At 46.8% G+C, this 14,822-nt stretch overlaps 2 protein-coding genes across 2 annotated transcripts in view; one reads left to right on the forward strand and one right to left on the reverse strand.

The window, feature by feature from the left end:
• Positions 1-14,822, reverse strand: part of NUS1 (NUS1 dehydrodolichyl diphosphate synthase subunit) — a 44,387-nt gene that overhangs the window by 15,753 nt on the left and 13,812 nt on the right. The window contains exon 4 of the mRNA XM_073575937.1: positions 3,315-3,414. Coding sequence (XP_073432038.1) covers positions 3,315-3,414 — 100 coding nt within the window. The remainder of the gene's footprint in view (positions 1-3,314; positions 3,415-14,822) is intronic.
• LOC141089487 (uncharacterized) lies at positions 87-2,077 on the forward strand. The gene is made up of 2 exons (XM_073575936.1): positions 87-803; positions 1,019-2,077. The coding sequence occupies exons 1-2, from the start codon at positions 647-649 to the stop codon at positions 1,945-1,947; spliced, it is 1,086 nt and encodes a 361-aa protein (XP_073432037.1). The 5' UTR covers positions 87-646; the 3' UTR covers positions 1,948-2,077.

A 14,822-nucleotide genomic window follows, 5' to 3' on the forward strand; every position in this document is an offset into this window, starting at 1 on the left:
AAAAAATAAAAAAAAAAAAATCGGATTTTTTTGATTTAAATCGGATTTTTTTCAATAAACTGCTTTTTGAGGAAAATATTTTACCATCCAAAGGTTCTTCCATCATGAGATAAAGCTGAGTTGTTTAACTCAGTAGAATAAAGGCTGTATATGTGTAACATTCACAATGCCATGCTCTTCCAGAGGTTTCTGTAGGATTAGTGGGCAGTTTCTCTCCTATATTATCACAGACGCTCGCTTTACTTACGCAGTTCTCAAAACTGAATTTGACTCCGCAGAGGTCCCAGCCTCTTCTTCACGGCAAAAATGTTACAACATGAACAGAGTTGAGAAAAAGACCTTAATCCTATTGTTCTACAAACCTATGAATACAGAATCAACCCCTTCAGTGCCAAGTCCAAGAAGTTAGACAATATGTTTCTGATTGTTTGGAGTGGAATAGAACAACACAAGAAGAATGTGAATCTAAGTGTGAGGAGGAGGAAGGGCAAGCAGACAAGAAAATGAAAGTGAAACTTTGAGCACAATACTGCAGCATAGCCACAGACAAGTCTGGATCTGTTTGTGTGTACGATCTGAGGTTTATTACATTCTTTCCTTATAATGGCAGCAGGCCGTAAAAGAGACCCAGTTTGGGAATATTTTAATGAAGCTCCTTCGCCTATCGGTAAGGCAGGCATGCGTGCAAAATGCAAACGATGCAACAAAGATGCAAGGCCTGGTGGCGCGAATGAGGCAACATCATGAGAAGTGCGGTGATGAAGATGACCAAAGAAACACTTCTGAACAGGCAGGATCTTCAGGTTGGTAAACATTTTTATTGAATCCTATTTCTAAAGACTGAACTGTCATGTGTGAGAAAAATTCTATTTCTTATTATTACTGCATGTTACTGTCATTTGGTACAGTTATGAAGAAAAACAAATATTCCTTTTGGGGCAGGGGCAGTGATGTGTTGTGTACAATAAGCAGAAATTGTATAAACAATAAAATAACAGCATTTACTTTTTTTGTTTAGGGGAATTCATGGATTCTGGAAACTATCCACCTCCAAGATCACCATCATCCTGTTCTACAGTTTCAGAGTTATCCATCCAGGATAGTGCTTCATTAGCAGCAGCATCATCATCAGACACCCACAGCCACATATCACCATCACCCAAAAGGAAGAAAAAACCTTTACCTCCTGGAACCACCATAGATAGGTTTGTGATAAGAACTAGCAGATTAGAAAAAGAGTTGATTGATGAAAAAATTGCCCAGTTTATTTATGCAACGAACTCTTCTTTCCGTCTGACTGAGAACCCACATTTCATTAATATGGTTCAGTCACTGAGACCAGGATACAGTCCACCCAGCAGAGCTGATGTTGCAGGGAAACTGCTGGATCAAGTGTATGACAGAGAAATGGAGCAATGTGCAACAGCTCTGGAGGGTAAAATTGTTAACCTAAGTATTGATGGGTGGAGTAATGTCCACAATGATCCTATTGTATGTGCTTGTATAACAACAGAAGAAGGTAAAGTCTTCCTTGCACAAACAACTGATATGTCAGGAAATGCACACACAGCAGAATACTTACAAGAAGTGGCAGTAAAAGCTATAACGACATGTGAACAAAAATTCAAATGTCTAGTACGCAGTTTGGTCACTGACAATGCTGCAAACGTATCCAAGATGAGAAGAGATTTAGAAGAGCAGGGAGGGAATACAAAGCTGCTAATAACACATGGTTGCAGTGCTCATTTGCTGCACCTCTTAGCCAAAGACTTAAGTGTTCCAGAAATAAAGGCTAATGTTGAAATTGCTAAATACTTCCGTAATAATCATTTTGCTGCAGCAGCTCTGAAAAGGATGGGTGGAACCAAGCTAACGCTCCCACAAGATGTTAGCTGGAACTCTGTGGTGGACTGTTTTGAGCAGTATATCAAAACTGGCCTATTCTGATGACACTTTGTGAAGAAAATCGAGATAAAATAGATGGCACTGTCACGGCCAAAATCCTCAACATTGGGCTTAAGAGAAATGTTGAACATATGCTGAGCTTCCTGAAACCCATCTCTCAAGCTTTAAACAAAATACAGAAAAATAGCTGTTTTATTGCGGATGCTGTTGAAATTTGGAAGGAACTGAGTGAACACTTAAAAACAGAACTACACATGGACAGAATTAAATTACAAGCAGTAAACAAACGAATGGGACAAGCACTGACTCCAGCTCATTTTTTGGCAAATATTGTCAATATCCAATATCAGGGTCAAAACCTAAGTGCTGAGGAAGAGGAGTTAGCTATGACATGGGTATCCAGCAATCATCCATCTTTAATGCCAACTATAATAAACTTCAGAGCTAAGGGGGAACCATTCAAGAAATATATGTTTGCTGAAGATATTTTAAGGAAGGTCACACCAGTAAACTGGTGGAAGTCACTTAAGCACTTGGATTTAGAGACTGTTCAAGTAATGATTTCACTTTTAACAGCAGTAGCTTCTTCTGCAGGCGTTGAAAGAATATTCTCTTCCTTTGGACTCATTCATTCTAAATTGAGAAATCGGTTGGGACCCAATAAAGCAGGAAAGCTTGTTTTTCTTTTCCAGATTATGAATAGGAACAAAGAAGAAGATGATGATGAAGATGACGACAAGTGAGCTACAGAGGACAGCAGGGACAGTAGTATTTAAGTTTTTCATGTGTCGGCTGGGCTGACAGTCTAAGTTTCTTAAAATATATATATATATTTTGTTTAGCCAAATTAGTTAACAAACATGGATGTTTGTTTAAGCAAATAACTTATGCTGTAATGTTGTTATTGTTTCAGTTGAATAAATCTATTTAAATTGTTATTAAGGTCAGGATTATTTTTCTCCTTCCTAAGTACAACAGAACAGTGGTGTCCAAATATGAATGATTAACCCATTAAACTGGGGAGAAAAAAGTAATATAAAAAGTGATTCTAAAAATCTTCATCTACTTGCATGTTAAAGTAGCAAGAACTAGTTTAGGTAGAAACTTTGATTTAAATCACTGATTTAAATCAAGCCTTACTGACTAGTGATTTAAATCGTGATTTAAATCAGTTAGATTTAAATCAAATCCACCCTGCTAATACCCATGTAAAATACTGGTTTAAACTGTGAAACATTAATTACAGGTGCCCACGCAGAATAATGTGCTTCAACCTCCTCATGCGTTTTATTTCTATGTAACTAGTTATGGATGTCCACATCGAACACAAACCCAGTTAGGTCACAGAAAAATCCTGAAGACTTCATTTAACAAAGGGGAAAATGCTGTAGTGAAAACAATCTACTTACATAATTTCTGAAAGTCTTATATGCCATGGCAGGAAACCTAATGTGCTACTGATAGAGCCAAATTTTAATATTAGATCAGGGTCTGGAAAGTTGTGTGTACCTAGAAGAAAAAAAACAATAGGTTAATGATTACCTATACAACAATTTAGTCTATCACTTGTGGTATGGTGTGTCCTCAAATGGCCTACTTTGTGCAGAAAATTCTAGAAGCATTCCATAAATCAATCCAGGAGGTCAGGAACAAGATTTAGAAAAGGGATTTATCGTTCTTCCTATTAACCGTGACTCTACTGAAGAATAATTCTCCAGTCACCGTAGCCGTCATACTCAATGCATGCTGATAGTAATTGATGCAAAGGCATATAGACGTTCTCTAATGAATTGCTGCAGGAAAAGTCCCACAACAGACTCCATAAAAATATTGCATGTGGGGCCAACGGTGCAGCGTGCGTTTTCTTGTGTAGTCTGTAACACAAACTACCAAGCGCCTTAATTTTACGGTGTTCGATCCTGGGTCTTAAACCTACACAAATGTATGGTAATAGTAACAGCTAACGCAATTTAGCAGGAGCATATGTATGACTGAAATATATATATATTCATACTCCTACACCCCTTTATATATCCCCATGTTTTTATATACAGTACTCAACATTAAAATTGCAACACCAAGAAAGAAATGCCATGGAATTATGGAAATCACAGGATGGATAGACATGTTAATAATAATATGTAAATGAGGAAAAGATGCTAATAAATGTTTGAAAACATCTCAATGTACTATGTATAGCGCATGAGCAGAAATACAGGCACTTACACGTCTAGGCTTGCACTTGGGTACACCAAACACCAAGACTCGCTACCAGCAGCTCCCTTTGCAATTGCCAACCAATGATGTCTCAGATGTGCTTGATCCTGATACACTGTAGGCCATGGTAATACATGTAGGTTTTTTCAACACTACAATGCCAGGGCCATATGTTGCCGATGCTATTGTGAGCAGCCCACACGGCCTAAATGTGCAACCATGGCCTACAGTGTCTCTGGACTGGTCTTCCATTAAGCACAACTGGGTCGTCATTGGACGGCAATACAGAACATTTGAGAGACATAAATAACCTCATTAATATTGTGTAAACCTGGGTAAGTGCCTTTATTTCTGCATGTGGTGCTTGCACACGATACAGAATAAACTGATGCATTTTGAAAAATTGTTTCCATTTTTTTAAACATTTGCATAGCATTAACATGTCTATTAATCATGTGATTTCCATAAGTCAAAATATTTTCCTTCTTGACTTTGCAATATCAATGCTGAGGAGTCATAAACATCTACATATCTATCTTTCTCTAGATTTTTTTTTTCATTCAAATCATAAAATAATAAAACATTAAGGCCTCTTTCACACATCAGGTTTTCGCCGTCAGGCGCGATCCGGCGCTTTTGACAGAAACCGGATCCGGCGAAATGCAATGCCGGATCCGGTTTCCCCCCCATTGACTTGCATTTGCTCCGGATCGCGCCGGATGGCCATGCGTTTCATCCGGTTTTCGCCGGATCCGGCAATGTGTCGCAATGTGTCGCGATCCGGCATCTGGAAAAAACGTCTACTGTAACGTTTTTTGTCTCCGGCGAAAAAGCCGTACCCGCCGGATCCGGCGCGTCCGGCTTTTTCACACAATGAAAGCCTATGAGCGCCGCAATGCGCCGGATCCGGCGAAAGCCGGATCCGGTGGCCGGATCCGGTTTTTTTGGTCTGAGCATGCTCAGTAGCTCTGCCCACAGGAGATATATAAAAGCAAGACAATGGGACCCTCAGCCACACCCAACATGCCACCCAAGAAAGCAACCAAGCGAAGCAGGAGAAGGCAGGAGACATCTGCAGCAGCAGCACCATCAGCACCACCCCAAATGGAGCAGCATGCTGAACGGGAGGGGAGTCCAGAAGCAGATGAGAGACGGTAATTATCAAATCCCCCATTCCTCCAAACTAGGGCCATGGAATATCAAGATATTCATTGGCCCTTTGTTTCTCTTTATTCAACAGCCGCCAAAGAGATGCAGCAGCAGCAGCAGAAATGGCATCACTGGCAGCAGCAATACCCACAGCCATGGAGTCTGGCCATCAACAGGACAGCACATCTTCTTCTGGGAGCCCTCCCTCGCATCGTCAGCGTTTGACGGTAAGTTTTTATTTCCAAAATCCATCATCTCTGTAATATATGTCTATTCATTGCCTTTTATTTCAAAACAGGAATCACAAGATGAAGAGGAGCTCCCAGAAGAAGAAGGAAGGGGTGGACAGACACCTGGAGTGGGCTCACAATTGGTAAGTTTTTTGCATCAAACGCAGAAACACAACATCACACTACACACAACACATAGAAAACAATGTTCTGCAGACCACACACAGCAAACAAATGCCTACATCCAAAGACATAACATTTTTTGTTTTCTTCTCTAGTCTTCCCAATCTGGTGCTCGGCCAAGAGGTCGTCGGCGACAGCAACGCGGCGGTCACCAGCGTGTAAGTATAAATATTTTTGCTTTGTTTTTTTGCACTTTTTATTTCATTTCTTTTGTGGAGGCTAATTATGTTATTTTTGTCTTTTTCTTTAACAGCCTTCACAGCGTGCTCCCGACTCTGACGGTGAGGATGGAGGGATTGATGTGGACCGCCTCATCGATCTCGTCAGAGAAAGGGAGCCGCTCTGGAATATGGCTGACCGCCGCCACGCTGACCTGATCATTACCCGACGACTCTGGGAGGAAATCTGTTCTCTCCTTGTGGGCCGCTGGGAGGACCTCGAAGCTCGGGCCCAGATTAAAGAGCGTAAGTATATACAGTAACGGTTGCTTGATGTAAACCAGTGTTTCCCGAACTCCAGTCCTCGTGGTCCCCACGGATCATGTGTTCAGGATTTCTATTTACTATGGAAATCCTGAAAACATGACCCCTGGGGACCATGAGGACTGGAGTTTGTGAAACACTGATGTTGTATACTAACCACTCCTTTCTCGTTTCAGGGAACAGAATTGTGAATCGGTGGCGGTCTGTGAGGGATCGTTTCAAGAAGGAGTTCAATAAAGAGATGCGGGCCCCGAGTGGATCTGGAGGACGCAGGAGCAAGTACAAGTACGCACAAGCCCTGTCGTTCCTCCGGGAAACAATGCTCACCAGAAGGTAAATATTACACACCACATGTGAAAAAAAATGTTAGATGTAACTTTTTTTTTTCAGCCAGGGCCATACCATGTCAGTATTTTAATTGTTTTTTTTTCTCTTTATTCCACTGCACGGTGAGCAGCACTCGGGAGCCTGCACGATTGGACCCTTCTGAGGCGATCCCTGAGGAGACCGGCACCGAGGGACACTTCGACCGCCCCGGTACATCTGCACCTTCCCAGCCTTCCCACACATTCGACCCATCTGTCCCATCCACCAGCACAGGAGCATCGTGGCCGCCTACATTACATGAAGCTGCTGGTGAGGAGATCGCTTTCCCTTTACCCCACCCTTCTGCCCCTGCCGCCTCTAGTACACCTGCGGGTACTGGGCGGCAGCGGCAGAGGGGTCAGGAAAAGAGTTATGCGCAAGAGTTATTGCATCTGAATGCATCTTTCCAGAACTGTCTCAAAGTCTTGTCAGAGCAAATCTCCGCAGGCTTTCAGCAGATCAACTCCAGCATTCTGGAGGTGAAGACACTTCTGCAAACCATGCATTCAGAAGCAAGATCTTCGCCAAACCACACCTTTTTCAGGTCTGTTGTGGAGCGCATGGCAACACTATCTCCTACCCAGCAGATGCATGTAATGCATTCGTGCCACGGTGCTCTACAGCAGGTTACCTCCCAACCTCCACCTCCCACCACTGTAGTTCCTCCACCTGCACCCCCTCCAGCCACTTTCCATCCTCCCCCTCCTATTACATCTGCACCCCCTCCAGCCACTTTCCATCCTCCCCCTCCTACTACATACCAGCAACCTGCCCAGTACCAGCAACCTCCCCAGTACCAGTCATCTCCCCACTTCCAGCAACCTGCCCCGTACCAAACTCCTTCCCCATACAACTTTCCATCAACATCATCTGCTCCTACAGTCCCTGCCCAACCCTCTACTCCACCACCCACCACCTCTTCTGCTTCCCACATGTCCACCCATTCTGTAGTTTTTCCACACCTTCACCTCTAACTGTTCCTTCCCCACCACGATCCCAGTCCTCTCTCCACACACCCAGTGTCGAAGTGTCCCGCAGCCCCTCCAGCAGTATTTCCACCCCACAGTACACAGAATTGTAATGTGTGTTTTTTGTAATAAAGATGCCCATTGGGTTTAAAACCTTTATTAAAAAAGTTTTTTGCACTTTAAAAACATTTTACAAAAAAAAAAAAAAATTTAAATAAAAGTTAAATTATCGTTTCACAATGGTTGTCTGTCATTTCTTTCTGCGGCGAACTATGTTTTAAAAAAAGGTTAAATACAGGGTATTTCAAAGGTAAAAAGGTATTCAAAACCAGGTATAACTGTGGGTAAATTTTAGCTTTTTGCCACAGTTGTGTTCCTGGTTGTGTTTGAAGCAAAGTATTTCACCGAAAAAGTTGTGTTTATTGTTGGTGATTTCCTACCAATGTACACAACTTTTGTTAAAAGGTGAAATACTTTGCATAAAACACAACCAGGTACACACCTGTGGCCTAAAGGTAAAAATAGTAAGACCATGACAAGATAGCCAACTTTGGTTGGCAAAGGTATATACTGTTGGTCCAGAAGGTACACAAGTTTAGGGCAAAAATCTCTCACACTCTGTCATCCCAGTGTACTCTGCCTTGAGGTGACAAAGTATAGTGGAAAATTGTCCCTGAAACCGTCACAGAACTTCTAGTGGTAATATTTCCAATGACAACATCCATCTTCGCCAGTAACTTGCTCTTCTCTCCAACCTGCACTTTCTTCTCTACAACCTGTCAAAGAAGGGCTGTAGGAACATGCTATATCTAGTTTTCCAGTAGCCAATCCCGTTCGGAAGGCCACAAGGGTCAATTTTAAAAACCGGATCCGGCGTAATCCTTAGAAAAACGGATAGAAAAACGGATGAACCGGATGAGACGGATCCGGTTTTGTCTGTCAAGAACAAGACGGATCCGGCAGAAAACCGGATCCGGCACTTCAGGTTTTACAAAACATTTGCCGGATCCGGCATTCCGGCACGACGCCGGATCGCGCCTGACGCCGAAAACCTGATGTGTGAAAGTAGCCTAACAATGCCCACAGCAGAAAAAAAATCCAAAGCTATTTTTTAATTACCGTACATGCATTTGCATTGGAAAATAAATTATATAAATTCACCGTAATTTTTATGTACCCAAACACAACTTATCCCGCATACAACAGTTCCATGTAGCAACATTAGTGATTAAAAAAAAAAAAAAAAAAATGATGGCTTCTGGAAAGTTAAGAGGCAAAAAACAACAAAACACAGGATTTTTGGGTTGCTTACTGGTAAAATCTGTTTCTCGGAGCCTTCATTGGGGGACACAGAGACCATGGGGTGTATGCTGCTGCCACTAGGAGGCTGACACTATGCACAAAAAAGGATAGCTCCTCCTCCGTAGTGTACACCCCACCGACAGGCAGGAAATTCCTCAGTTAGAGAGAAAGCAGTAGGAGAAGTAACAGAATAGATTGAAAAACAGAACAGGCAACTCAACTGTAAATAACCAACAAACATAAGAACAGGAGTTGTAGAACATGGGAGGGTGCTGTGTCCCCCAATGAAGGCTCAGAGAAACAGATTTTACGGTAAGCAACCCAAAAATCCTGTTTTCTCTATCGCTTCATTGGGGGACACAGAGACCATGGGACATCCCAAAGCAGTCCCAGGGGAGGGAGAACAAACTTCCATCAGGCCAGCGGACTCACCACCGCTGCCTGCAGGATCCTTCTACCTAGGCTGGCATCCGCTGATGCGTAGGTATGGACTTTATAGAATTAAACAAACGTGTGAACCGATGACCAGGTTGCAGCTTTGCAAAGCTGCAGCGTGGAAGCTTTGTGGCGCACCGCCCAGGAGGCACCCACTGCCCGGGTAGAGTGAGCGCTAATTCCCGGAGGGGCCAATCGATGTTTGACCCGGTAGGCCTCCAAAATTGCCGATCTGATCCAGCGAGCAATAGTAGCTTTGGAGGCCGGCTGACCTTTCCGCGCCCCATCTGGAATGATGAAGAGAGAGTCTGTCTTCCGTAAAGGAGTCGTCCTAGCCAGGTAGACCTTCATCGCCCTGACCAAGTCCAGCTTGTTCAAGGAGCGCTCCCGAGGGTGAGTTGGACCCGGACAAAAGGACGGGAGAACAATATCCTCATTCAGGTGGAAAGTGGACCCCACTTTAGGAAGGAAAGAGGGCGGAGGCCGCAGAACTACATTGTCCTGGTGGAGTACCAAGAAAGGACAGCGGCAAGAGAGGGTCGCCAATTCCGACACACGCCGGAAGGAGGTGATGGCTACTAGGAAGGCTACTTTCCATGAAAGGAGAGATAGGGAAACTTCCCTGAGAGGTTCAAAGGGAGGACCTTGCAGAACCTCGAGAACCAGATTAAGATCCCAAGGATCTACGGGCGCTCGGTACGGAGGAGCCGTATGAGCCACTCCTTGTAGGAAGGTTTTGACCTGAGGACGGGAGGCCAACGTCTTTTGAAATAAAATGGACAGCGCCGAAACCGGACCTTTTAAAAAGCTGAGGGCAAGGCCTGCATCAAGTCCAGCCTGAAGAAACGCCAGGACAGAAGGGAGCAAAAAATGCATGGGCAGAATGTCGTTGGCCTCGCACCAAGTGAAATAGGCCTTCCAAGTACGGTAATACATTTTGGAAGACGATGGCTTTCTGGCCTGGATCATGGTATGAATAACTCGATCCGAAAAGCCTGATCGTTTCAAAACCTTGGTCTCAACAGCCACGCCGTTAAATTGAGCGGCCGAGAATTGGGGTGGCAAATCGGACCTTGAGACAGCAGATCTGCCCTGTCTGGAAGCTTCCAGGGTGCGTCCGCGAGAAGGTTGACGATGTCCGCGAACCAAGACCTTCTGGGGCGATGAGGATGACTGGAATTCCTTCCGCCTTGATTTTCTTCAACAGCCTGGGAAGAAGAGGAAGGGGAGGGAACAGGTAGGGGAGCTCGAACTGCGACCAAGGAATGGCCAGAGCGTCGGTGCCCACTGCGAGAGGATCTCGAGCCCTGGATACAAACTGTTGGACTTTCCTGTTGAGACGAGAAGCTAGGAGATCTACGTCCGGGGTTCCCCAACGACGGCAGAGCTGAAGAAATACCTCCGGATGTAGGGACCACTCTCCCGCAGCGAGACCCTCGCGGCTGAGAAAATCGGCGGCCCAGTTGTCCACGCCGGGAATGTGCACCACGGATATTGCCGGGACTGAAACCTCTGCCCAATGAAGAATCTTGGACACTTCTGCCAGGGCTGAGACACTCCGTGTACCCCCTGGCGGTTGACATATGCCAAGGCTGTGGCATTGTCTGTCTGAATCTGGATAGGCAGGCCCCTGAGAAGTCTCTCCCAGTGAACGAGAGACAGATAAATTGCTCGTATCTCGAGGACGTTGATCGGCAGGGTTGACTCCTGAGTCGACCATCGACCCTGAACAGTGCGATTGCGGAACACTGCCCCCCAGCCGAGGCTGGCATCCGTTGTCACAATCTGCCAGTGAATGGGAAGGAATGACCGTCCTAGGGAGATGAGAGGAGATGTCAGCCACCAATTGAGGGACTGCTTGATCCGGTATGAAAGACGAAATGGGCGATCCGGGGAAAGAACAGACCTGTTCCACCGAGACAGTATGGCGTGTTGGAGAGGTCTGGAGTGAAATTGGGCAAAGGGAACCGCCTCTATCACCGCCACCATCTTTCCCAGGACTTTCATGGTTGTCCGCAGAGATGAAAGTCGTATGATCTGCAGCGATCGTACATCCCGCTGCAAGGAGCCAATCTTCTCTTGTGGGAGAAAAACCCTCGATCGACGAGTGTCGAATAATAGACCCAGAAACACAAGACGTTGTGTCGGAACAAGGCAGGACTTGTTTTTGTTGATGAGCCACCCGAAATTGGACAGGGTGTCGAGGACGATGGTAAGACTTTGGCGAGCTTGATGAAAGGATGGAGCTTTAATCAGAATGTCGTCGAGGTACGGAAAAAGAACAAGACCTCTGATTCTCAACAAGGCCATCAACGCAGTGCAACGAACTGGTAATGTTCCTGGCGAATTGTGAAACGCAGGAATTTCTGATGCCCAGAGAATATGGGAACATATAGATAGGCATCTTGAATGTCTATTGAACACACAAACTCCTGCGTCAACATGGAAGCGATTACCGACCGAAGAGACTCCATTCGGAAATGATGCAGTTGAACTCTCTTGTTGAGTAACTTGAGGTCCAAGATGGGGCGAACTGTACCGCCTTTTTTCGGCACCACAAACAGGTTTGAATAAAACCCTGTGAAACGTTCTGATTCGGGAATGGGCACAATCACTCTGGAACTGAGGAGAGAGGCGATGGACGCAAAGAACCCCGGAACTAAGGCAGGATCTTTTGGAGGTCGGGACTCGAAGAAACGATCCCAGGGACGAGAAACGAACTCTATCTTGTATCCTGGTGATACAACTTCCCTGACCCAAGCGTCCTCTACTGAGGCAAGCCAAACATCTCTGAAGAAAAGGAGTCGACCTCCCAATTGGGAAGGACCCTCGGGAGCTCGTTGATAGTTTAGCTGATGTGGACCGTCCAGATCTGGACCTGGAGGATCTGCCATGGGAGGAGTGAGATCGACAGGAGGGAGTGGGTCTGAAAGACACCTTTTTTCTATCCTGGCATGCCTGCGCTCTCTGTTGGTTAGAGATGTTGTCTGCCGTATTGAAGCGGCGGAAAGTCCGAAAGGGCCGAAACTGACGTCTTAGCGGAGGTCTGCGAGGCTTGGACTGAGGGAGGAGGGAACTCGTACCTCCAGTGGCATCCTTAATAATCTGGTCCAGCTGGGATCCGAAGAGACGCGCTCCCTGAAAAGGCAGATTGGTAAGGGACTTTTTTGAAGACAAATCCGCCTGCCAAGCCTTGAGCCAAATTGTACGTCGGATTGCCACCACGTTGCTTGACGCCTGAGCCACGCAAGACGCGGCAATCCAAGGAGGCAGAGAGAAGATAACCTGCATGGGAGATCTGGTTAGCCAGTTTGGCCAATTGCTCCGGTTGGGCTTTATCTAGGATGCCCTTGCGGAGATCCTCTGCCCAAGTAGCTCTGGCCTTTGCTACCCAAGATGAAGCGAAGGCTGGGCTTAGCACCGCCGCAGCCACTTCGAATGCGGACTTTGCTAAGGATTCTATAATTCTGTCATTAGAATCCTTTAGCGACCGTTTTGTTAGATAGTCTGGACACAGGAGCGTCAATAGAGGGAGAAGCCGACCAGTTGTCGGTGAGCTCTTTTGAAAATGGATAGAGCACGCCGAGGCGCTTCCCTCTTTGAAAGCGTCTGGTTGGATTTTCCCTCTCCCTGGTAAGGATCTTGCCAAACTCAGAGTGGGAGGCGAAGACTCTGGAAGGTGTTTCTGCCCATCTGAACGAAACCTCCTGATCTGAGGATTTCGCAGGGGAGTCTGTGATTTCGAAGGTGTGGTTAATCGCAGCAATGAGGTTCTGTACCGTAACCTTCATGTCCGTGTCATGGCCTGAATCCAGCTCTAAAATCTCTTCAGATGACGCTTCCGAGAACGCTTCGCCTGACTCGGGTGAGGAGGCACGGGAAGGCGACTGCTGGGAAGGACTATGAGGTGAGATGGGGCGAGGAGAGGATTCCGGCTGGAGATCCTGTCTGGGTCTTTTGCGGCCCCTGCTGGCTGGCTCAGATGGGACCTCTTGAGACCTGCTGGGCCCTGTAGAAGTGTCCAGGGGTAATTTATCAAGAACGGCCACTAGGGACTGAGACACCCTGGTTAGGTCCGCCACTGATTGTGATAGAGAAGAAGCCCAGCCAGGAATGGGGGGGGTTCACTCTCACGTGGAACAATAGATAGCTCCTGTGTGGCATCGGGTTGAATGGGATTGCTGCAGTCTAGGCAGAGGGGAGTGGACTGACCTGAGGGAAGTTTGCGATTGCAAGAGGAACATGCAAAGAACTTGACTAAAGTGCAAGCGAGAGCCGGCTGATGGGTACGGTCAGGCTTAGAATTAGACATAATGAAGAAATGCCGGAAGGTTGGGGGACAGAAGGCAGAGGAGAGTGTCAGTATGCAGTTGCAGAGTTACTCACGATCCTGTGTCCCCAAAAGTGCGGATACACGGCTCGTCTGAAGATGCAGGGCCCCAGCAGAGGAGAGCGTAGAATCCCTCCGTGTCCGGCTGACAGGCTGAGAAAATGGCGGTAGCCTGAGAGAAACGCGCACCTTTAAACCAAGAAGATGGGTGGAGCTAGCCGCCGAGCAAAAGAAGGTACCGCCCGCTGCCCACCGCAGGCTCTGAGAGGCGGTGGCTGGTCCAAGAACGGGCGGGAGAGAAGCCCGCCTATGAGAAAGAGCGGGGGGGTGTGGCCGCGACGTCAGAAAAGGCCCGAAATGAAGCCGGGGACTAAATTAATGGCGGCGGCCGCCTGTCAGCGCGGGGCGGCGTGGAGGTCTCGCAGCGTCGCCATGGCCACCTCCCTACCTATCGCCGCCCGATTCCTGCGCTATCCCTGCCGAACGCTGAAGAAAGAAGGAGGTGGGGGAAGTGTAGAACAAGGCCCGCGCAACAGCCGGGGCCTGGAGCGAATATGTCAGCCGCTGGGAGGCGCGGGCGGCGCAGAGACCCTACAGCACTTCCTCGGCGACCACTCCGAAGAATCCTGAAACCGCCAGGGGGGCCGTGACTTGGACTGCATACTCACTACTCACCCTGTGATCCATTTGCAATAAAGGTATCTAATATATCCCACGCTGTCTCCGTCTTTTCTGGTATCCGCGCCTCATCCGACCGACAGGCTCTGGTAGGCGAGTGGGTGGAAGGCGGAGGGGCGAGGACCCTCTGGATCGCTGTCACGCATCCGTGCTAAGCTCTGGTCCTGCTACGGAGAGCTATGAGGATACGGCGTGGCAGTACACGCCATACTCAGTCTCTTGTGGGAGTACAGTTGTGACCATTCACACTGTATCCCTTCAGAAACCTGAAAAGGAACGACGCACATCGAGGTAGATAGGGGTCTAATGAAAGACCCGTGTCCACTTCCTACTGACCCCAAGCTAAACTGAGGAATTTCCTGCCGGTCGGTGGGGTGTACACTGCGGAGGAGGAGCTAACCTTTTTTTGTGCATAGTGTCAGCCTCCTAGTGGCAGCAGCATACACCCCATGGTCTCTGTGTCCCCCAATGAAGCGATAGAGAAAACTTGGCATTACCAGAGATTTGGCCGGCACGGTGGCTCAGTGGGGTCCTGGGTTCGAATCCCACCAAGGACAACATTTGCAAGGAGTTTGTA

The sequence above is a fragment of the Dendrobates tinctorius genome, unplaced genomic scaffold, assembly GCF_039654945.1.
Source record: "Dendrobates tinctorius isolate UK_male_01 unplaced genomic scaffold, ASM3965494v1 ptg000046l, whole genome shotgun sequence".
NCBI lineage: Eukaryota > Metazoa > Chordata > Amphibia > Anura > Dendrobatidae > Dendrobates > Dendrobates tinctorius.